Genomic DNA, 25,343 nt, shown 5'->3' on the forward strand with positions numbered 1-25,343 from the left:
GGAGAACACGGATGTGTCATAATATTTAAAATAATATTTTACTGGGGCGTCAGGGAGAGGAGGATAAAACTGAATAATTAATTTTGATTATCGAGTCTGTAATCCGGGATCGGTCTCATCAGTAATCTTTGGAATCAATAGATAAAATCATCGTAAAAGACTACCATCTTCAACTGTGAGGGATTGTCAATCGTTAAATTTAGTCAGTTTCAGTCACCTAATTTGTAAAACTGTTTTTTTCTGTTCAAATATTGTTTAAAAGAGTTTCCTAAATAATTTTTGATCCAGTTAAAAATGTGTATGGTCATTACCTATGAATATTTTCATTAAGTTTTACCTCTCTCTCTAGTGGTCGGAGTTACCTAATAATTAGCGTAACGGGCTGCGAATTCTAGTGTTTGTAATTCACTTACTATTGTCTTGAAATTTCATTCTGCACTAGTGGGCTGTTGGTGTGTTATAAGAGTAACGATAAGTTGCACTATATCGTTAGAGTAATTCACGACTTGGCACCGGATGCTGCTTACTAACTGCCTTCCTTCAAGTCTATCAGTTTAAAATCAGGGAGGGATATCTCAGCACAACTACCCCAAGCAGTCTTTATCTCAAAAGAGCTAAAAAGTTGCTTATGAAACTTTAAACCTTCATTATTGTTTGTTTTAACGATTTAATAAATGACAAAAGAAAAAAATTTAAACACCGTTTGTTAGAATTTTTATTCATTAGTGATAAGTAGCGGCTTGTTTCAAAATAAAAATAAGAAATACACTCAAAGCCCGCATATCTAGTGATATGAGTAATAAGCATTACCAAATAGCATAACCTTTTTATTTGTTAATTTTGTTTAATTTATATTAAAAAATTCAGATGTATATATTTATTTCACTCTATATTCCAACCTTTAGTCAACAAATTTAGTAAATGCGTACGGTATCGAACCCCAAAATTTAGTTTTATAAGTTCTTAAACATATCCCTGGCGCCCCGCTAGTACAGCGGTATGTCTCCGGATTTACAACGCTAAAATCAGGGGTTCGATTCCCCTCGGTGGGCTGAGCAGATAGCCCTTTGTGGCTTTGCTATAAGAAAAACACACACACATATCCCTGACTCATTGTTGAACAGAAAAATTGTTACTTAATTGTATCTCCATAAATTATGTTTCGTATCATTGTTACGATATCTAACTAGTAATTACAGCTAGTAAGATTTTAGACTTATATTCTAAAATAGATTTTATATTGTGAAATTAAAAATGTCTAAATTATTTTCACAATAAGTTGAAGTTTTGCACGTTTAATCGCAGACTTATGGTGGTTTACCCTAGTGAGAGTCAAAGGTAGTTTCCGCCATTTGCTGATTGGAGAGGCGTTTTAACAAACTTTCGTTATCGATTTACAAATTTTAGATTATTATTATATTTAATTTTTTAATTATAGTTCTGTGAACTAAGTATTTTTCGCTTTGTTTACTTTTGTGTGTTTCAGTGTGATAACAATATCAAAATGGACTCGAAGAAAAGCCCAAATAGGTAATGCTATTTTCATTAGTAGTACTAATATTTATCAGTGAAATTAATTCAGTAAATGCAAAATTAAATGCCATTAATTATAAAAGTAATACAAAATGTTAAACGTTATTTAATAAATTAAGATTTAAAACAGTAAAATCCTTTGTATAGTTTAAGGTTACTGTTTCAGAAATTCGAATCGGTAATACTAAGATTGTTATAAACATAAAGAATATGTAAGTGCAGTCAAAGTAACATTTATAATTTTAAATTACGAGATGTTACCTCATAATCAAAAACTTAATATTTTTGTTTAAATAACTTGGTAGTATCCGTTGAGGTTTTCTTCTGAGAACGGCAGTTTTAAGACATTTACTGTGAATAAAGAAACAACTAAAGAGCATTTTTTTTCTCTATTTGTCTATAGTCTACAGATTTTAATTATTTAGATTATTATAGTTTTTGCTAACAAGTGAAATTTCTGAACTAATTATTAATAAATGGACACAGTTGGGTGTGTTCATGGTTAAACGTAAGTTTACACTGGTTTAATTATGCACATTTATTGTTACTTTGTATTTTTTTTATACTTATGAGTAAATCATTACATGTTAAAGTTGGTAGTTAGGTATTAATATACAGACTATACTTATGAAATATATGGAAACTGTTTTTCACATTTGTGGCCACATCAGTTAGTTAAATGTTCTTAAGTAAAACTTGTAAATGATTTTTACTTTTAGTTGGAAAGGCATTACGACAGACATTAATAACAACTAGCATTTTCTAACTAGACTTTAATAGGTGATGCACGAGTTGAAAAATATATTAAAAAAGTAAGAAGATACCTATAAGTTTGATGATTTAACCAGTCATGTAAGCCGAATTGTAACAACATCCATTGTTACATGAGATTACTGATGTATTCAGTAATATTCCCCTTAGATTTTCCCTGTAGAGGACTTAGACTGGATTTGTGACTATAAGAAGTTGTTTGAATGAAGTTAATAATTGAGAGTGAAAATAGATAAGACTTGTGGAGATAGTTAGTAGTATTTACTATACTATACTATATTTACTATAATAGATAAGTCTTGTGGAGTTAGTAGTATTTATTATACTATACTATATTTACTATAATAGATAAGTCTTGTGGAGTTAGTTAGTAGTATTTACTATACTATACTATATTTACTATAATAGATAAGTCTTGTGGAGTTAGTTAGTAGTATTTATTATACTATACTATATTTACTATAACAGATAAGTCTTGTGGAGTAAGTTGGTAGTATTTACTATACTATACTATACTATATTTACTATAATAGATAAGACTTGTAGAGTTAGTTAGTAGTATTTACTATAATAGATAAGACTTGTTGAGTTAGTAGTATTTACTATACTATACTATATTTATTATAATAGATAAGACTTGTGGAGTTAGTTAGTAGTATTTACTATACTATACTATATTTACTATAATAGATAAGTCTTGTGGAGTTAGTTAGTAGTATTTATTATACTATACTATATTTACTATAACAGATAAGTCTTGTGGAGTAAGTTGGTAGTATTTACTATACTATACTATATTTACTATAATAGATAAGACTTGTAGAGTTAGTTAGTAGTATTTACTATAATAGATAAGACTTGTTGAGTTAGTAGTATTTACTATACTATACTATATTTATTATAATAGATAAGACTTGTGGAGTTAGTTAGTAGTATTTACTATACTATACTATATTTACTATAATAGATAAGACTTGTGGAGTTAGTTAGTAGTATTTACTATACTATACTATATTTCCTATAATAGATAAGTCTTGTGGAGTTAGTTAGTAGTATTTACTATACTATACTATATTTCCTATAATAGATAAGTCTTGTGGAGTTAGTTAGTAGTATTTACTATACTATACTATATTTACTACAATAGATAAGACTTGTTGAGTTAGTTAGTAGTATTTACTATACTATATTTACTATAATAGATAAGACTTGTTGAGTTAGTAGTATTTACTATACTATACTATATTTACTATAATAGATAAGACTTGTGGAGTTAGTTAGTAGTATTTACTATACTATACTATATTTATATAATAGATAAGACTTGTGGAGTTAGTTAGTAGTATTTACTATACTAACTATATTTACTACAATAGATAAGACTTGTGGAGTTAGTAGTATTTACTATACTATACTATATTTTCTACAATAGATAAGACTTATGGAGTTAGTAGTATTTACTATACTATACTATATTTACAATAATAAATAAGACTTGTGGAGATAGTTAGTAGTATTTACTGTACTATACTATATTTACTACAATAGATAAGACTTGTGGAGTTAGTAGTATTTACTATACTATACTATATTTACTATAATAGATAAGACTTGTTGAGTTAGTTAGTAGTATTTACTATACTATACTATATTTACTACAATAGATAAGACTTGTGGAGTTAGTAGTATTTACTATACTCTACTATATTTATTATAATAGATAAGACTTGTTGCGTTAGTTAGTAGTATTTACTATACTATACTATATTTACTACAATAGATAAGACTTGTGGAGTTAGTAGTATTTACTATACTATACTATATTTACTATAATAGATAAGACTTGTGGAGTTAGTTAGTAGTATTTACTATACTATACTATATTTACTACAATAGATAAGACTTGTGGAGTTAGTAGTATTTACTATACTCTACTATATTTACTATAATAGATAAGACTTGTTGAGTTAGTTAGTAGTATTTACTATACTATACTATGTTTACTATAATAGATAAGACTTGTTGAGTTAGTTAGTAGTATTTACTGTACTATACTATATTTACTATAATAGATAAGACTTGTGGAGTTAGTTAGTAGTATTTACTATACAATACTATATTTCCTATAATAGATAAGTCTTGTGGAGTTAGTTAGTAGTATTTACTATACTATACTATATTTACTACAATAGATAAGACTTGTTGAGTTAGTTAGTAGTATTTACTATACTATATTTACTATAATAGATAAGACTTGTTGAGTTAGTAGTATTTACTATACTATACTATACTATATTTACTATAATAGATAAGACTTGTTGAGTTAGTAGTATTTACTATACTATACTATATTTATTATAATAGATAAGACTTGTGGAGTTAGTTAGTAGTATTTACTATACTATACTATATTTACTATAATAGATAAGACTTGTGGAGTTAGTTAGTAGTATTTACTATACTATACTATATTTATATAATAGATAAGACTTGTGGAGTTAGTTAGTAGTATTTACTATACTATACTATATTTACTATAATAGATAAGTCTTGTGGAGTTAGTTGGTAGTATTTACTATACTATACTATATTTACTACGATAGATAAGACTTGTTGAGTTAGTTAGTAGTATTTACTATACTATATTTACTATAATAGATAAGACTTCTTGAGTTAGTAGTATTTACTATACTATACTATATTTACTATAATAGATAAGACTTGTTGAGTTAGTTAGTAGTATTTACTATACTATACTATATTTACTACAATAGATAAGACTTGTGGAGATAGTTAGTAGTATTTACTATACTATTATATATTTACTACAATAGATAAGACTTGTGGAGATAGTTAGTAGTATTTACTATACTATACTATATTTACTACAATAGATAAGACTTGTGGAGTTAGTTGGTAGTATTTACTATACTATACTATATTTACTATAATAAATAAGACTTGTGGAGAAAGTTAGTAGTATTTACTGTACTATACTATATTTACTACAATAGATAAGACTTGTGGAGTTAGTTGTATTTACTATACTATACTATATTTTCTACAATAGATAAGACTTGTGGAGTTAGTAGTATTTACTATACTATACTATATTTACTATAATAAATAAGACTTGTGGAGATAGTTAGTAGTATTTACTGTACTATACTATATTTACTACAATAGATAAGACTTGTGGAGTTAGTAGTATTTACTATACTATACTATACTTACTATAATAGATAAGACTTGTTGAGTTATTAGTAGTATTTACTATACTATACTATATTTACTACAATAGATAAGACTTGTGGAGTTAGTAGTAGTTACCATACTATACTATATTTACTACAATAGATAAGACTTGTGGAGTTAGTAGTATTTACTATACTATACTATATTTACTATAATAAATAAGACTTGTGGAGATAGTTAGTAGTATTTACTATACTATACTATACTATACTATATTTACTACAATAGATAAGACGTGTTGAGTTAGTTTGTAGTATTTACTATACTATACTATATTTACTACAATAGATAAGACTTGTGGAGTTAGTTAGTAGTATTTACTGTACTATACTATATTTACTACAATAGATAAGACTTGTGGAGTTAGTAGTATTTACTATACTATACTATATTTACTACAATAGATAAGACGTGTTGAGTTAGTTTGTAGTATTTACTATACTATACTATATTTACTACAATAGATAAGACTTGTGGAGTTAGTAGTATTTACTATACTATACTATATTTACTACAATAGATAAGACTTGTGGAGTTAGTAGTATTTACTATACTATACTATATTTACTATAATAGATAAGACTTGTGGAGTTAGTAGTATTTACTATACTATACTATATTTACTACAATAGATAAGACTTGTGGAGTTAGTAGTATTTACTATACTATACTATATTTACTACAATAGATAAGACGTGTTGAGTTAGTTTGTAGTATTTACTATACTATACTATATTTACTACAATAGATAAGACGTGTTGAGTTAGTTTGTAGTATTTACTATACTATACTATATTTACTACAATAGATAAGACTTGTGGAGTTAGTAGTATTTACTATACTATACTATATTTACTACAATAGATAAGACTTGTGGAGTTAGTAGTATTTACTATACTATACTATATTTACTATAATAGATAAGACTTGTGGAGTTAGTAGTATTTACTATACTATACTATATTTACTACAATAGATAAGACTTGTGGAGTTAGTAGTATTTACTATACTATACTATATTTACTACAATAGATAAGACTTGTGGAGTTAGTAGTATTTACTATACTATACTATATTTACTATAATAGATAAGACTTCTGGAGATAGTTAGTAGTATTTACTATACTATACTATATTTACTACAATAGATAAGACTTGTGGAGTTAGTAGTATTTACAATACTATACTATGTTTACTATAATAGATAAGACTTGTGGAGTTAGTAGTATTTACTATACTATACTATATTTACTATAATAGATAAGACTTGTGGAGTTAGTAGTATTTACTATACTATACTATATTTACTATAATATATAAGACTTGAGTTAGTAGTATTTTCTATACTATACTATATTTACTATAATATATAAGACTTTAGTTAGTAGTATTTACTATACTATACTATATTTACTGTAATAGATAAGTCTTGTGGAGTTAGTATTTACTATAATGGATAAGTCTTGTGGAGTTAGTAGTATTTACTATACTCTACTATATTTATTATAACAGATAAGTCTTGTGGAGTTAGTAGTATTTACTATACTATACTACATTAGATAAGACTTGTGGGGTTATTTAGTAGTATTTACTATACTATACTACATTAGATAAGACTTGTGGGGTTAGTTAGTAGTATTTACTATACTATACTATATTTACTATAATAGATAAGTCTTGTTGAGTTAGTTAGTAGTATTTATTATACTATACTATATTTACTATAATAGATAAGACTTGTGGAGTTAGTTAGTAGTATTTACTATACTATACTATATTTATTACAACAGATAAGACTTGTGGAGATAGTTAGTAGTATTTACTATACTATCCTATATTTACTATAATAGATAAGACTTGTGGAGATAGTTAGTAGTATTTACTATACTATACTATATTTACTATAATAGATAAGACTTGTGGAGTTAGTAGTATTTACTATACTATACTATATTTACTATAATAGATAAGTCTTGTTGAGTTAGTAGTATTTACTATACTATACTATATTTACTCTAATAGATAAGACTTGTGGAGTTAGTAGTATTTACTATACTATACTATATTTACTATAATAGATAAGACTTGTTGAGTTAGTTAGTAGTATTTACTATACTATACTATATTTACTACAATAGATAAGACTTGTGGAGTTAGTAGTATTTACTATACTATACTATATTTACTATAATAGATCAGACTTGTGGGGTTAGTTAGTAGTATTTATTTTACTTTTCTGTATTTACTATAATAGATGAGTCTTGTGGAGTTAGTAGTATTTACTATACTATACTATGTTTACTATAATAGATAAGACTTGTTGAGTTAGTTAGTAGTATTTACTATACTATACTATATTTATTACAATAGATAAGATTCGTGGAGTTAGTAGTATTTACTATATTATACTATATTTACTATAATAGATCAGACTTGTGGGGTTAGTTAGTAGTATTTATTTTACTTTTCTATATTTACTATAATAGATGAGTCTTGTGGAGTTAGAAGTATTTACTATACTATACTATATTTATTATCATAGATAAGACTTGTTGGGTTAGTTAGTAGTATTTACTATACTGTATTTGCTATAATAGATAAGACTTGTGGGGTTAGTAGTACCTACTATACTGTACTATATTTACTATAATAGATAAGACTTGTGGGGTTAGTAGTACCTACTATACTATACTATATTTACTATAATAGATAAGACTTGTGGACTTAGTTAGTAGTATTTACTCTATAGTTTTTAAATATTTTGAACATTGTTTAAGAATAATTAGATCAGATAGTCTTACTTTAGTGAAGGGAAGTAGTTGATAAAGTCTTGTTTATATGATGAAGTGTTGTCAGACAGCCTTGGCTTTACAAAAATAATAAATCTTTGTTTTAATATACCTAAGGTTGTATATCTGAGTGAGTTTAATGGTCTATTTGATGTACTTGAATTTTCAGAAGGCTTTTAATAAGGTACTAGAAACAACGACTGAAGGTAAATGTGTGAGAGTGCTAGACAAGTGAAATGAAAAGAACGGTTTGATGGGAAGGAAGAGGTTATTAGTGTTGTTCATTCTAACAGGACGAAAGGTAAAAGTGATATGTTGGATGGATGTGTTATTTACATCAATAGATAGATGTATAGTTGAGTTGTATCTGTAAGAAGGAAGATGTTATTAGTGTTGTTCATTCTAACAGGACTAAAGGTAAAAGTGATATGTTGGATGGATGTGTTATTTACATCAATATATAGATGTATAGTTGAAAGGTTTGATGGATGGAAGATGTTATTAGTGTTGTTCATTCTAACAGGACTAAAGGTAAAAGTGATATGTTGGATGGATGTGTTATTTACATCAATAGATAGATGTATAGTTGAGTTGTATCTGTAAGAAGGAAGATGTTATTAGTGTTGTTCATTCTAACAGGACTAAAGGTAAAAGTGATATGTTGGATGGATGTGTTATTTACATCAATATATAGATGTATAGTTGAAAGGTTTGATGGATGGAAGATGTTATTAGTGTTGTTCATTCTAACAGGACTAAAGGTAAAAGTGATATGTTGGATGGATGTGTTATTTACATCAATATATAGATGTATAGTTGAAAGGTTTGATGGATGGAAGATGTTATTAGTGTTGTTCATTCTAACAGGACTAAAGGTAAAAGTGATATGTTGGATGGATGTGTTATTTACATCAATAGATAGATGTATAGTTGAGTTGTATCTGTAAGAAGGAAGACCTTACAGAAGGATTTTCAGTAATTGTAAAGTAATGCATTTGGTTTATCATGAGTTGGATCACAGGAAACCAACTTAGTAGTGTGACTGAAGAAAGGTAAGCTACTAAAGTAGTATTGTGTTGGTAAATCTTGTAGAATTATAGACAGTTTACAATTCACTGTTTACAGTAGTTAGAGCTAACTGTGTACAGTCTTAGTTCTTGTTGGAAAGGATGCATGGGGGGTGAACTATAATGATTCCAGGAATAGAAGGGTTATCTTACAGGGTTAAGTTAAAATTATTAACATATTTTCTTTTGAGGACAGAAGGGTGAAAGGTTATCTTGTTGAAGTCTATAAGACTGTTAGTAAGTGATAAGGCAAGTTTCTGATTAATTTGTGCTATGTTTTGAATACAATGAGAGAGCACAACTTTAAGGTTTGGAAAATGGAGGCTACATTTCAGTTAAGACAGTTCTATGTTTCTAATATGTATTGACACTACTTCAGCAGTAGTGGAAACCAACATTTTATTGTATGGAAATTTCACCAAGAAATCAGTAATTTTATTCAAACTAAAGACTGGGTTTAAATTCCTACTTCTCTGAAGGATAGGTTTGTAAGGAAAGTTTTGCCATGTTGTCTGTAGGTTAAGTTGGTTGAGCAAATGAGTGATGGATACTTCTCAGGGTAAGTTTAATTCTATTGATTTGTTCAAGCTGAATGAAAGGAGGGTAAAAATGATTAATAGAACTATTCAAAATTATCACAGGTTGTAAGTTTCCTACACAAACATTTTATAATGTTGAATAGTGACAGTAGTATACTGGAAGGCCTTAAATTGAACGTTTGGAAACATTGGACTTGTTTCCTTTAACAGTTTAGTTTTTCAACTGTGTGTAGAATAGGAGAAAGTCAGCAACTTTATAGGAGTTTAAGGAACTTTTGGATGATCATGGTTGGATTTAATGATTGGTTTTCTGCTTATTGAGGAAGAATACGTATTAGAATGTCTTTAACCCTATCCACATGGGTCAAAGGTTGTGTCATCGAGTTTGTCAACTTACATTAAAAATCTTATTGAATGAATATTTTTTGAATTTATGTAAATAAATTTGATGTCAAACTGTAAAGAATAGATGTTTTATTATTGTATGTTTATTTATTAATTAATTTAAAAATAAATATTAAAAAACACCTAAGCATTGATGTTTGTGTGTTGTGACATGTTGGATGCTGTACTGATTCAGATTAGATGTTTGTGATTCTGAAATACTAAGCTTATACTCAAATCACCAATAATGACAAGCTAGAATATAAAATAAGAACCTCAGATCCTTTCTATTTTGTGAGATATTGTTAATACACTAAATCAAACATAGTGGATCCATTCACTTCACTTTTGGAAGTGTTTCTTTCTGTACACTTACTTTTCTCTGTGATACGTGAATAATAACCTAAAGAACTTGTATGTAAATAGTTATAATGTGTATATCATGTGTAATAACCTAAAGAACTTATCTGTAAATAGTAATAATGTGTATACTATACGTAATAACCTAAAGAACTTGTATGTAAATAGTTATAATGTGTATATCATGTGTAATAACCTAAAGAACTTATCTGTAAATAGTAATAATGTGTATACTATACGTAATAACCTAAAGAACTTGTATGTAAATAGTTATAATGTGTATATCATGTGTAATAACCTTAAGAACTTGCATGTAAATAGTTGTAATATGTATATCGTGTGTAATAACCTTAAGAACTTGTATGTAAATAGTTGTAATATGTATATCGTGTGTAATAACCTTAAGAACTTGTATGTAAATAGTTGTAATATGTATATCGTGTGTAATAACCTTAAGAACTTGTATGTAAATAGTTGTAATATGTATATCGTGTGTAATAACCTTAAGAACTTGCATGTAAATAGTAATATATATATTATGTATGATAATTGAAATGTGTGTTTTATAAAACATTAGTCTGCTAAAACAACCAAGACAGGTCACTTTGTAAAGGTGAATTTTATATTCTTGGATACAGTACCATGAGTCATGTCATTTTGACTTCTGTATCAAGTATGGTTGAAAGGTCAATATAATAAAAATATAATTTTATAAGATTTAAGTTATTTGGTCTAAACATTGTTTTTACAATTTGTAGTCATTCTGGAATGCGAAACACACAATTTATAAGTATTTCATAATTCTCTTATAGTAGTTCCAAGATCTATCCAATTGACCAAACCTATACACAGATTTGTTAATGAAAATAACAAATAAAATGTTTTTTTGGATTAAGAAATGTTTGATAACTATCTGGATGTTAAAGATTTTGTTTGTGAAATTTGAAAATATTCTAATGTATAAAATTATGTTTAATCTGAAATTAAAATTACTTTACATTTTGTGTATCCAACACATGAAATGAAAACAAAAGTCATGCGAAACCATCTCTTAACAAGCGTTAAGGTTTGATAGGAAAACATATTTTGCATATAAAATGTTTAATGTTTACAGATAATGTGCAAAATTTTGTGAACATACAAAGCTAAAACATGAGAAACTATAACAAATATAAAATTAATACAAGGACTGTCTCTGATACTGAACCCTTTCTGAAAGAGTTGATGGACTGTTTCATGATTAACAGATTATATTATCACCAAAGTGTAATTGCTAATTCAGTTTGTATTATATGGAAATAAATACAAATCTCTAAATATTTTAATGTTGTGTGAAGGCTTGTGTAATCATTTGTCACCTTCAGGAAAGTCCCTAAAAGGACAGTAACAACCAGAATCTAACCCTGATTCTTCTTGTTGAAATTCCTGTGAATTATTCATTTAACTGGTGTCTTCTACACTGCAACAAACAATTTGAATGTGTCAAGTTGTACAAGCACGTTTTATCAGATATCTAATTAAAGGGTACCATGGTAAGTATGTAGATTGTTAAATGTAGATAAACCCAAGTGTTGTGCTGTACTGTTAGTTGTGTGTATGGCTCTGTTTCCAGTTATTTCTAATGTGTCTTTAGGATATTGTTTTTTTTTCTTTTGATAATTTTTACTGGCCACTGGGGTATTCTTTGTTGCCACTGATAGAGTTGCTATAGTATTGTCTTCATGTTTTGTGTTTTCTGATATAGTAATATTATAAAGGTTTACATTTAATGGATTTTTCAGCTACTAACTTTATTTTTATCCAGAATTCTTGTAGACTGTAAGTAGTGTTTTCTGTTATTTGCCCTGTGTTTAAAGTTGTTTTTTTAAATTTAGTCTTTGTTCTGCTAATGGCTGCTTGCTTAAGTTTATTAAGGTGTGTCTAAGTGTTAAGATATTTCTGTTTTGTGTTTAAGCTTGTATGGTACTTGAATAGCTGTACATAGCTTGATAGATTACATAATGTCTGTTATGTGTGGCTGGTCTTAGTTTGTGTTTATGTTGTAGTATGTTTTTATTAATTTATATGATAACACTTTAGCAGACTAAACATGCCATAAAACTAGTTATTAATTAGTGTGTTGTTATAGAAGAAATATTTACTTATCAGTAGTTTGATTTGGATTGTATAGGTTACTGACCACACAACAATGGAGACCAGTTACCATAACACTATTGTAAGGAGACAAGTTACCATAACACTATTGTAAGGAGACCAGTTACCATAACACTATTGTAAGGAGACAAGTTACCATAACACTATTGTAAGGAGACCAGTTACCATAACACTATTGTAAGGAGACCAGTTACCATAACACCATTGTAAGGAGACCAGTTACCATAACACTATTGTAAGGAGACCAGTTACCATAACACTATTGTAAGGAGACCAGTTACCATAACACTATTGTAAGGAGACCAGTTACCATAACACTATTGTAAGGAGACCAGTTACCATAACACTATTGTAAGGAGACCAGTTACCATAACACTATTGTAAGGACTCCTCTTTCACTCCTAGAAAACACCAGTTTACCTGGATAAGCATTTCAACTGAACTAAGAAGATTTGTTCTTTCTACATCTTAAACTTCTCTGACCATTCAGGCTCATTCTATTAAATTTGTTAACTCTGTTTGCATATCAACACAGTATATTTAATGTCAGTTATCAGCTCTTCAATTTACCCTACATTACTGATTTAACAACAGTTTGTGGTACACATTAGTTACAGTAAATAGAGATATTGACAAAGCTGTACATGTGTATTTCATACGTTCTAAAGGTTCTATAAATGGAATGTGCAAACAGTATAATAGAACAAATATACATACTTTTCAATTGAACGTCACCACATATCTGACTTCTTGAGTCGAGCTGATATTGGTGATTCAGAGATGTATCTTGTTGAAGGTAATTCAGAGATGTATCTTGTTGAAGGTAATTCAGAGATGTATTTTGTTGAAGGTAATTCAGAGATGTATCTTGTTGAAGGTAATTCAGAGAAGTATCTTGTTGAAGGTAATTCAGAGATGTATCTTGTTGAAGGTAATTTAGAGATGTATCTTGTTGAAGGTAATTTAGAGATGTATCTTGTTGAAGGTAATTCAGAGATGTATCTTGTTGAAATATAAAGTTTTATTTCTTGTGTGCAACAGACTTTTACATTTAATTAAAAACATATTTTATACAGATATATCTATAACTGTGGAATTATAATCAGTATTCCTTTTTCAGTATGGGTTTTGTCCAAATGGATGATTCCTCCAGTGGCACAGCAGTATGTCTGCAGATCTCAAAAAACTAGGTTTCTATATCTATGGTGCTTAATTCTAAGTAAATAAATCAAATGGATTGACCCCATCTGTATTTTGTTAAACCATACATTCTGTCTATGAAATGCTTTTAAATTTTGTTAGCAGTTTATTTTGGATGTGAGTTTGGTTTTTCAGATAATTGGTATTTTCTTTGTACAGAAGATCTAGAAGACAGTCTAAACCAGGTGAAGAGAACTACTGGGACTGCAGCGTCTGTACCTATCGTAACTCAGCCGAAGCCTTCAAGTGTTTGATGTGTGATGTGAGGAAAGGAACGTCTACTCGGTGCGTGCACACAGTTAATGAAGTGTGTTCTTTACCTCTTTCATTTGTGTACACAGTTAATGAAGTGTGTTCTTTACCTCTTTCATTATGCTGGTCCTTATACATTAAATACTGGTAAAAATGCTCTTGTATTTTGAGTATTTAGATATAAAGTTGTATTAGGTCTATGTTTTGTGAATTTTTCTACAAGTATCACACTTGTGTTTTGTGTACTTGAAGCTTGTGAAGTTAAAACATCTGAATCCATGGATTTCAGTAAACTTCTCACGTTCTTCAACATTCATGTCTTATCATGAAAAGCTTGACTTGTGCAGTTTGACTGTCACTCTTAGTGAGTTGGGAGTACTTTTTTTAAAACATAGTTTGAACAGTTAATTATAAGGAGGCACAATTAATACTTGGATATTTTGTGATCGTGAAAGCTCATTTTTGGAAACTTATTGTTAGAAACTTGGAATTTTACTGAATATAATTAAACATTATAAATCTGTAGTAATGTAAACACTGAATATAATTAAACATTATAAAACTGTAGTAATGTAAACACTGAATATAATTAAAAATTATAAATCTGTAGTAATGTAAACACTGAATATAATTAAACATTATAAATCTGTAGTAATGTAAACACTGAATATAATTAAAAATTATAAATCTGTAGTAATGTAAACACTGAATATAATTAAACATAAATCTGTAGTAATGTAAACACTGAATATAATTAAACATTATAAATCTGTAGTAATGTAAACACTGAATATAATTAAACATTATAAATCTGTAGTAATGTAAACACTGAATATAATTAAACATTATAAATCTGTAGTAATGTAAACACTGAATATGATTAAACATTATAAATCTGTAGTAATGTAAACACTGAATATAATTAAACATTATAAATCTGTAGTAATGTAAACACTGAATATAATTAAAAATTATAAATCTGTAGTAATGTAAACACTGAATATAATTAAACATTATAAATCTGTAGTAATGTAAACACTGAATATAATTAAACATTATAAATCTGTAGTAATGTAAACACTGAATATAATTAAACATTATAAATCTGTAGTAATGTAAACACTGAATATAATAAAACATTATAAATCTGTAGTAATGTAAACACTGAATATAATAAAACATTATAAATCTGTAGTAATGTAAACACTGAATATAATTAAACATTATAAATCTGTAGTAATGTAAACACTGAATATAATTAAACATTATAAATCTGTAGTAATGTAAACACTGAATATAATTAAACATTATAAATCTGTAGTAATGTAAACACTGAATACATTGTGTTCTATGTACTTTTTACCAAAAGTTTGTACCTAAACAAAATTTGTAAAATCTGAGATGTTTTAACAAACAGATAATGGTCAATGAACTCGTAATTTTATGAGAAAATAAATTTGGATTTATCTTTGATTTCTTCAAAGGTTGATTGCATAACATTATTAAAGAATTTTTAAGCACATTGTTATTAAAGTTTTATTTTAGTTATTGAACAAATATTTCTTTCAATTAAATTTTGTGGAAAATATATAAATATTCTCCTTGTCTCTGTGTGTGTGTGGGGTGTAACATAATATATAAATATTCTCCTTGTCTCTGTGTGTGTGTGGGGTGTAACATAATATATAAATATTCTCCTTGTCTCTGTGCGTGTGTGGGGTGTAACATAATATTTGGATATTAGTTGAAACAGCGTTTAAATGTAATTAAGCCTAGAAGCAGATCTTAGAAATGAATAACTTTCTTTTTTGGTAATTTATGTTCAAACGTAATTCAAGGCCATGTTTGAAATTAATTCTGTTACTGCTAGGTATGTTTTGTTTATGACTACAAAGTGATTTACTATTCTTATGGAAGAAATATGTTTATGATTACGAGTAATATTTGTGTTTGTAATATAGGATTATTCTTGTTGTCATATTTTAAAAATAATGAAAACAGAATTTTTGTAAAGTTTGGCCCATAAATTGCAATTGAATGCGATAACATTACATTCTTTATATCAAGGGTATTTATGACAGCTTAAATTGCAAGTGAAGTTACCAGACAAGAAGTGTATTAAACAGTAGAACTTAAGAAAGTGTAGCAGTGAGTTGTACAAATAGAACTTTGTGTAATATTTATAAGAGATGTAGAGTCAGTGAAGGAGTTCTGTCTTAAAATTTTGATTTATATAAGAAAACCTTGTATGTTTTTGTATTGTTGTAGAAACTATGAAGTGATTGTTGTGAGCTGTTATAAAATAATCATTTGAGGCTGTGATTTACTTTATGTCAAGTGAACACTGCTTTTTAATAGGAAACCAAGACTTAATCCTCAACTTGTATCCCAACAAGTCGTCCACCACTACCCTACACCACAGACTAAACAAAAGATTTCTTCTAAGCTAGAGAAAAAAATTTCAAATAATTCTTCTGCTGAGACTCTACCAAAAAAAACGACACAGGCAAGTATTTTGTACTGTTTGTAAGTCAGCCTAGTAAGTGGTGTTTTAGTATGTGGAATGTAAGTTGACTCTGAACTGTTCCATACACTTTAATCCAGCAAAATAAATTCTGTTGTATTGTGGAGCTCTCTGTATGTCCACACTTGATGGGACATACATAAAATAATTTTATTTTTATGTATAATAGTGTGATGTGTTTAACTGAATAACATTCAAAATAAACTTTTCTAAGACTTGTTAACACATGTTTTATTTTAAGATGCTGGTTAAATCATTTCTACTTGTTCTAATGATGATAAATGCACACACTAGATCTAAAATAAGCTCATTATGAAAAAGAGCTTACATCTCGATCAAGTATATAACTATTAAAATGTGTAACGATCCAACTGTAATAAAATTGTTATTTATTAGGCCACGACTGAAAAATGTTGATCGTAGTAGCGGTCAACAAAAAGCGGTCACCGTCAACAATGTCACTGTTATTATCACAGAATTTCAACCAAAATCGTCAGATCGTAACGGAAGGTTGTCCAGCGGCAATACTTCGGATAGCGGCAGTATATCAGATTCCACTAATCACAGTGATGTTAAAATTGGAAGTCTACATTCAGATAGATGAGGGTGTGGATAGCTAGTAACGATACACTTTTGTTTATAGTTAGGAAAGTTTTGTATTGTAATAAGTAAGTCATTAAATTAGTTTTCTTTTCGTATTCAGCTCAAGCACTTTAATGTGCAGAACTTTCCATGTTGAATTTAGTGTTTATGGAAGAAGAGCTGAAATGATGTTTGATATGTAACAAGTTTCATTCTGCATTGCTGTTATGTATTAATTTTTAATGTTTGTGGAGATGTTCTGTACGGACACGATAAGAACACGTAAAACTGTTTTCAGATGGATTTATTATTTCTTAGGTAGCTTATTGATTTCATTGTATCTCTTCATCATTTTAAAACATTTAGCATAATCTGATTCTGAATATTTTGTTTATTGTGTTCCTCAATATTCCTTATGTTTTAGTTAGATAAAAAACCCTTCTTTATATCTCTACCATCCAAAGGATGTTCTTGTTACACTGCACTAAATATTGTACTTTTATGTACACTGTAACCCTTGTACTTTTGTGTACACTGTAACCCTTTGTACTTTTATGTACACTGTAACCCTTTATTTTCTTATCACACTGGACTCTTTTTCTCTTGAGGAAGGAAATAATAACATAGTTTTATTCACTTGGTGTTTCCATGTGTTTGTTATCAATCTCCCTTAAAACTGTAAATCATGTTATTTTAATGTTCATGTTGTTCTTCCATGTTAACAGTGTTATGAACGTAACACTCATTATTTCTTATTCCTTGCCATCTTTATCACTGCCATTAAAAAATAGAAACTTTTAATTAGGGTTTTTTAAAGAACAAAGAAAGAGAGAAAGGAAACATTAAAAGGAAGTTTACAGCTCTTACTGTATTAGGTTTAATTTTACATACTTCAAGTAATTTGATGTTAAATATCCCAGTGTTTTTTGTTTAATCTGTGTTATTACTGGGCACTTTTAATGTGGTCGTACTAGTAGGAATAATTTTCATTTGTTTACCTGTCCTAAGGATAAGCATTACTGCTTGGTATTCTGTGAAACTTTCTGTCCTAAGGATAAGCATTACTGCTTGGTATTCTGTGAAACTTTCTGTCCTAAGGATAAGCATTACTGCTTGGTATTCTGTGAAACTTTCTGTCCTAAGGATAAGCATTACTGCTTGGTATTCTGTGAAACTTTCTGTCCTAAGGATAAGCATTACTGCTTGGTATTCTGTGAAACTTTCTGTCCTAAGGATAAGCATTACTGCTTGGTATTCTGTGAAACTTTCTGTCCTAAGGATAAGCATTACTGCTTGGTATTCTGTGAAACTTTCTGTCCTAAGGATAAGCATTACTGCTTGGTATTCTGTGAAACTTTCTGTCCTAAGGATAAGCATTACTGCTTGGTATTCTGTGAAACTTTCTGTTCTAAGGATAAGCATTACTGCTTGGTATTCTGTGAAACTTTCTGTCCTAAGGATAAGCATTACTGCTTGGTATTCTGTGAAACTTTCTGTCCTAAGGATAAGCATTACTGCTTGGTATTCTGTGAAACTTTCTGTCCTAAGGATAAGCATTACTGCTTGGTATTCTGTGAAACTTTCTGTCCTAAGGATAAGCATTACTGCTTGGTATTCTGTGAAACTTTCTGTCCTAAGGATAAGCATTACTGCTTGGTATTCTGTGAAACTTCTGTACTAAGGATAAGCATTACTGCTTGGTATTCTGTGAAACTTCTGTCCTAAGGATAAGCATTACTGCTTGGTATTCTGTGAAACTTCTGTCCTAAGGATAAGCATTACTGCTTGGTATTCTGTGAAACTTTCTGTCCTGAGGATAAGCATTACTGCTTGGTATTCTGTGAAACTTTCTGTCCTGAGGATAAGCATTACTGCTTGGTATTCTGTGAAACTTCTGTACTAAGGATAAGCATTACTGCTTGGTATTCTGTGAAACTTCTGTCCTAAGGATAAGCATTACTGCTTGGTATTCTGTGAAACTTTCTGTCCTAAGGATAAGCATTACTGCTTGGTATTCTGTGAAACTTTCTGTCCTAAGGATAAGCATTACTGCTTGGTATTCTGTGAAACTTTCTGTTCTAAGGATAAGCATTACTGCTTGGTATTCTGTGAAACTTCTGTACTAGCCTGGCAATATGTTGATGTACTTAAAGTTAAATAATTAAAAAATAATCTTCAATGTATAGAAAGGTTTGAACATGTTTTTGTTTAAACAAGAATGTAAAATAATGGGTGAAAACCATGTTTTAACCATAATGGAAAGTTAGTACTGCCAGTCCACATTTTTAGCTCAATTGAGTTTTTTGTTTTAATTATGTTCAGCTGATAGTGTATCAAGCTTAGATACTTGTTAATAGAGTTTTATATAGGTAAATCTTTATATGAATTTCTACTAAAGTTAGTGTAAGTTTATCTTTTCAAACTGTACTTTTAAGTGGTTAAATGTTTGTCACTTTATTTCTGGTACAAGTATTTATAATTTGACTAAAATGTAACCATTATCAAAATTGAGATATTGTTTTGAAATTACAAAAATAAAATTATTTTAAAAATAATGATTGAAAAATAAATTGTCTTGTATGGCTCTGAAATCAGTGAGTTATTTCAGTTTTTACCTTAAGGTACGGGTGAATATAGTCTGGTGGTTACAGTGCTAGACCGTAGAGCTTAAGGGTGAATGGTTTGCATTTTATTTACTCAAACAAATTGTACTCCACATTTTATGACTACATTGTATTACATGAATAATGGTCGAGACCCACTATTTGATGTAAAAGTTGACAGTACTGTCTAGTCTGTCTCTAATTAAGGCCGGTTAGAGCATGTGACCATTGAGCAGCTTCATGTGAGATGTAACAAACAAACCTTTTAAGTAACAAAAATGTTTGTTCTATTATTTTAAGAAACAGTTAGAAATATTAAAATACAGTACTTCAAATTCTCTTCTGAACATTCAGTTTAGGCTCATCTTTACTTTTACCCATTGTTCATTTTTTTCTTTAAGTGTCTTGGATATTACTGATGTACAACTCGGTTTCTTCAGTTCCTATTCACGAATACACCAATGTGTATTTCTATCTGGTGTGTGGCTAGTGTTTGTTACTTTGAATATTTGGAACAGTTATCTAGAAAAAACAAGGCTCATAGTAAATATTTTTTCAAGGGGCTTAAAGCAGGAAAATAATGAAACCACTTACAGCAGTGAACCAAAGTGTCTATGTTGCCTGACGACCATTCATTACGAGGATTTATTATTTACCATATTCTTGTTTACCTTAATAAAAACATATTGTTTATTGTGTGTCATTGTTATAATTCTCTTGAGGAACTTTTATCGGATATATAAAAAATTTTAATCTTCAGTATTTAAACTAGTGATAGGTCCTAGTGCAGCCTGTACCAGTAAAATGTATATAGTGTTGTTAATGTACTTGTTCACAATAACATTAGCTTATACTGTGTATATAGAAAACCATTTTTTTGCTGAACTTATAATTTCTATTTGTTGTCAAAAATATGTATACTATATCCTATACATCTTTCCTGTTTGTTAGGAGAGTGAATTGTTGTCATGGTAAGTCAACTGTGAAACTTTTTATCTATTTCTGTTTGTTAGTAACAGTTGTGTTTATAATCAGGGTTTTTCTTACAGGGTGATGAACTGTATTGTATATATAAACATGGACTAGTATATCTCACTCATGTTGTTTTACATGTATGATACAGTTTTAAACTTTCCTTTGTACCCCACAGATATAAAACTTTGTTAAGAGCAGCAGTTGCTGTTAAATTTCATTAGACAGCCATGAAACACTAATGGTATGTGTTACCGATGTTTGCATATACCATTCAAAACTTATTCAAAACTGAAAATTAATATGGTTTCAACTAACATATTCTGTTCCTTGACTGTTAACATTATTCTAGTTTTAAATTAGTGCAAAGCTACAGCCTTTAACCTCTGACTAGTAGTAATAATTTTAAAGGTAATTCTAACCTGTACTAGAAATATCCCAACTAATAAGGTTAGTTTTCTAACATCTTGCTTACTTTCAGTTGTTGAGAGTAAAGACTGACTTTAATATTTCATAACCACTCAGAAAGTGGTTTTATGAACAATTCTAATTTGAGACAGTTACATGTATCTATATATCCATACGTACAATGTTGACTCTTCATATTCAATGGCTTATTATTAGCAGTTTTGTATGTGTGCACTGTTGTGTTCTTTCCATGGAAAATAAAAATATATATGTTGTGAAAGTTTCAGTGTGATTATGTGAGCAAACAAAACATGTACTGTATGTTGTATCTGTACAACTCATCTAGAGTGGAAAACTTGTTCAGGTGATGTAACAAAACATGTACTGTATGTTGTATCTGTACAATTCATCTAGAGTGGAAAACTTGTTCAGGTGATGTAACAAAACATGTACTGTATGTTGTATCTGTACAATTCATCTAGAGTGGAAAACTTGTTCAGGTGATGTAACAAAACATGTAATGTATGTTGTATCTGTACAATTCATCTAGAGTGGAAAACTTGTTCAGGTGACATAAAGTAACAAAACATGTACTGTATGTTGTATCTGTACAACTCATCTAGAGTGGAAAACTTGTTCAGGTGACATAAAGTAACAAAACATGTACTGTATGTTGTATCTGTACAACTCATCTAGAGTGGAAAACTTGTTCAGGTGATGTAACAAAACATGTACTGTATGTTGTATCTGTACAATTCATCTAGAGTGGAAAACTTGTTCAGGTGATGTAACAAAACATGTACTGTATGTTGTATCTGTACAACTCATCTAGAGTGGAAAACTTGTTCAGGTGACATAAAGTAACAAAACATGTACTGTATGTTGTATCTGTACAACTCATCTAGAGTGGAAAACTTGTTCAGGTGATGTAACAAAACATGTACTGTATGTTGTATCTGTACAATTCATCTAGAGTGGAAAACTTGTTCAGGTGATGTAACAAAACATGTACTGTATGTTGTATCTGTACAACTCATCTAGAGTGGAAAACTTGTTCAGGTGATGTAACAAAACATGTACTGTATGTTGTATCTGTACAACTCATATAGAGTGGAAAACTTGTTCAGGTGATGTAACAAAACATGTACTGTATGTTGTATCTGTACAACTCATCTAGAGTGGAAAACTTGTTCAGGTGATGTAACAAAACATGTAATGTATGTTGTATCTGTACAATTCATCTAGAGTGGAAAACTTGTTCAGGTGACATAAAGTAACAAAACATGTACTGTATGTTGTATCTGTACAACTCATCTAGAGTGGAAAACTTGTTCAGGTGACATAAAGTAACAAAACATGTACTGTATGTTGTATCTGTACAACTCATCTAGAGTGGAAAACTTGTTCAGGTGATGTAACAAAACATGTACTGTATGTTGTATCTGTACAATTCATCTAGAGTGGAAAACTTGTTCAGGTGATGTAACAAAACATGTACTGTATGTTGTATCTGTACAACTCATCTAGAGTGGAAAACTTGTTCAGGTGACATAAAGTAACAAAACATGTACTGTATGTTGTATCTGTACAACTCATCTAGAGTGGAAAACTTGTTCAGGTGACATAAAGTAACAAAACATGTACTGTATGTTGTATCTGTACAACTCATCTAGAGTGAAAAACTTGTTCAGGTGACATAAAGTAACAAAACATGTACTGTATGTTGTATCTGTACAACTCATCTAGAGTGGAAAACTTGTTCAGGTGATGTAACAAAACATGTACTGTATGTTGTATCTGTACAACTCATCTAGAGTGGAAAACTTGTTCAGGTGATGTAACAAAACATGTACTGTATGTTGTATCTGTACAACTCATCTAGAGTGGAAAACTTGTTCAGGTGACATAAAGTAACAAAACATGTACTGTATGTTGTATCTGTACAACTCATCTAGAGTGGAAAACTTGTTCAGGTGACATAAAGTAACAAAACATGTACTGTATGTTGTATCTGTACAATTCATCTAGAGTGGAAAACTTGTTCAGGTGACATAAAGTAACAAAACATGTACTGTATGTTGTATCTGTACAACTCATCTGGAGTGGAAAACTTGTTCAGGTGATGTAAGAAAACATGTACTGTATGTTGTATCTGTACAACTTATCTAGAGTGGAAAACTTGTTCAGGTGACATAAAGTAACAAAACATGTACTGTATGTTGTATCTGTACAATTCCTCTAGAGTGGAAAACTTGTTGAGGTGACATAAAGTAGCATAACATGGACCATATCTTGTATCTCAGGTTACATTAAATAAACTACTATAATTTACCTTGTTTTATAAGTAAGTTACAAATAGATTTGAAAGTTGCATTAGCCACATGGATTCAACCATACAATCACTCGTACCATCCGAGATAAATTATAACTAGCTATGCTGCACGTTAAAGAGAGTTGGTTATAAATGTGTCTATAAACAAATGATAATACAGATAAACTTATTCCAGTATGTGACAAGATGGAAAGTTACAAATTTCTTTCTATCCCACAAGCCACCATCAGGTCCCATTAAAATGGAATGGAAAAAAATCTATAAAAAGAGAATCATAGAGAAGATGCGTCACGTAACGTACAGAAGTCAAAACTTAGTTTTATTTAAATAGTTCGTGAAAACTTTAAATTTTGAATGTAACTATAAAAGGGGTGGCACGTACACTTTGACCCTTAAACCCCACCACACGTGTACAGTGGAGCGCCATTAACCCGCGGACCAGTAAACCGCGAAATCGCTTAAGCCGCTGAAACAAGTCTTGTCCCAAAATTTTTGATGTATTAAATCTACTACCTGGCTTTTTAAAGTTTCTCACACTCTCCTTGTCTTTATAACTTCAAGGGGATATTTAAAAAGGACTTGCTTTAATTTGGGAAATAAATAAAATATATTACAATAGAAATCGACCGTTAATCTACATTGTCAGCTTTATGGAGGCCACCATTGTTACCGAATCACACCTCTTCATACATTAAAGTTAATCCGCGGTAAATCCGTGAAAAAAGTGATCAATAATTAAAGTATTATTTTTAATTCGATAATCCGATATTTTTATGGAATTGTGTAAATATTGGCCACGGACCCAATAGAAATTACATCAGTTTCTGAATTAATAGTGACCATATCATATTGACATGGCGGCCCGCATGTAACACGGGAAGACGAAATTTTATAGGGATAAGCGAACCAACGCAATGCATTGATCGTTTGTGTTAAAACGGCACTTGTCAATTGTATCTGAATAGTCTATACATTAATATTATAATGATCACGCAATGGCCCGGATGAGGCTCCTCGGCGGAGCTGTTGGCGACTTCGGCTTTTCAGTCACAAAGGTTTAAGCCGCGGTTAAACAGGTTGACCCCCCAAATACCGCGGCTAAACGGCGCTCCACTGTAGTTAGCTGGTCTGTCATAATTACTATCAGTCTGGATCGAAACATGTTAGGTGAATGATGTCCCACATCTGCTTGATTCAGTAATTAGGGCTGTAGTGCATTTTTAACAACACAAATGACTCCATCACGTTATATTTACATATTTATGAGCACTTTTGTTCACAACATTGAAACAAGAGTATGATAATGATATTACATCGGGGCTTGATGTGAGTCGTGAGCTGAATTACGAATTAAAATGTGGTTTTTGTAATATTAAATTACCGGTGGTAATGGATCAAAAATTTAAATAAGGGAAGGAAGCAAGACCAAAATGCTTTGTTGTAAATTAATGTAATGAAGTAGAATGCTACGCAATGCAAAAATATCATTATAATAAATATGGCTCCTAGGTTTGTTTTCTTTTTATAGCATATCAACATTGGGCTATTTGTTGTGGTCACCAAATATGCTCGTTTTTTCAGCCGTGGGGGTGGTATAATGTGACAGTCAATCCTACTG

General features: G+C 29.6%; 1 protein-coding gene across 2 annotated transcripts; it reads left to right on the plus strand.

Moving 5' to 3' along the window:
- Positions 1-1,292: 1,292 nt before the first annotated feature.
- On the plus strand, positions 1,293-21,673 carry LOC143256399 (RING1 and YY1-binding protein-like). Of its 2 annotated transcripts, none has more exons than XM_076513597.1 (4): positions 1,293-1,530; positions 14,215-14,337; positions 16,663-16,810; positions 17,225-21,673. In XM_076513597.1, the coding sequence occupies exons 1-4, from the start codon at positions 1,505-1,507 to the stop codon at positions 17,243-17,245; spliced, it is 318 nt and encodes a 105-aa protein (XP_076369712.1). In that variant the 5' UTR covers positions 1,293-1,504; the 3' UTR covers positions 17,246-21,673. The 2 variants fall into 2 exon arrangements, with proteins under 2 accessions (XP_076369712.1, XP_076369711.1); XM_076513596.1 differs by having other exon boundaries at positions 1,297-1,530; positions 14,212-14,337.
- Positions 21,674-25,343: the final 3,670 nt, after the last annotated feature.

The sequence above is a fragment of the Tachypleus tridentatus genome, chromosome 7 (genome assembly GCF_004210375.1).
Source record: "Tachypleus tridentatus isolate NWPU-2018 chromosome 7, ASM421037v1, whole genome shotgun sequence".
Classification (NCBI taxonomy): Eukaryota; Metazoa; Arthropoda; class Merostomata; order Xiphosura; family Limulidae; genus Tachypleus; species Tachypleus tridentatus.

What these genes read in the sequence shown, in the direction of transcription:
- LOC143256399 (XM_076513596.1), top strand. Translation starts at nt 1,505, where the DNA reads ATGGACTCGAAGAAAAGCCCAAATAG. An exon ending in TCGAAGAAAAGCCCAAATAG is followed by an intron (nt 1,531 to 14,211) that starts GTAATGCTATTT and finishes TTCTTTGTACAG; the next exon opens with AAGATCTAGAAGACAGTCTA. An exon ending in AGGAAAGGAACGTCTACTCG is followed by an intron (nt 14,338 to 16,662) that starts GTGCGTGCACAC and finishes GCTTTTTAATAG; the next exon opens with GAAACCAAGACTTAATCCTC.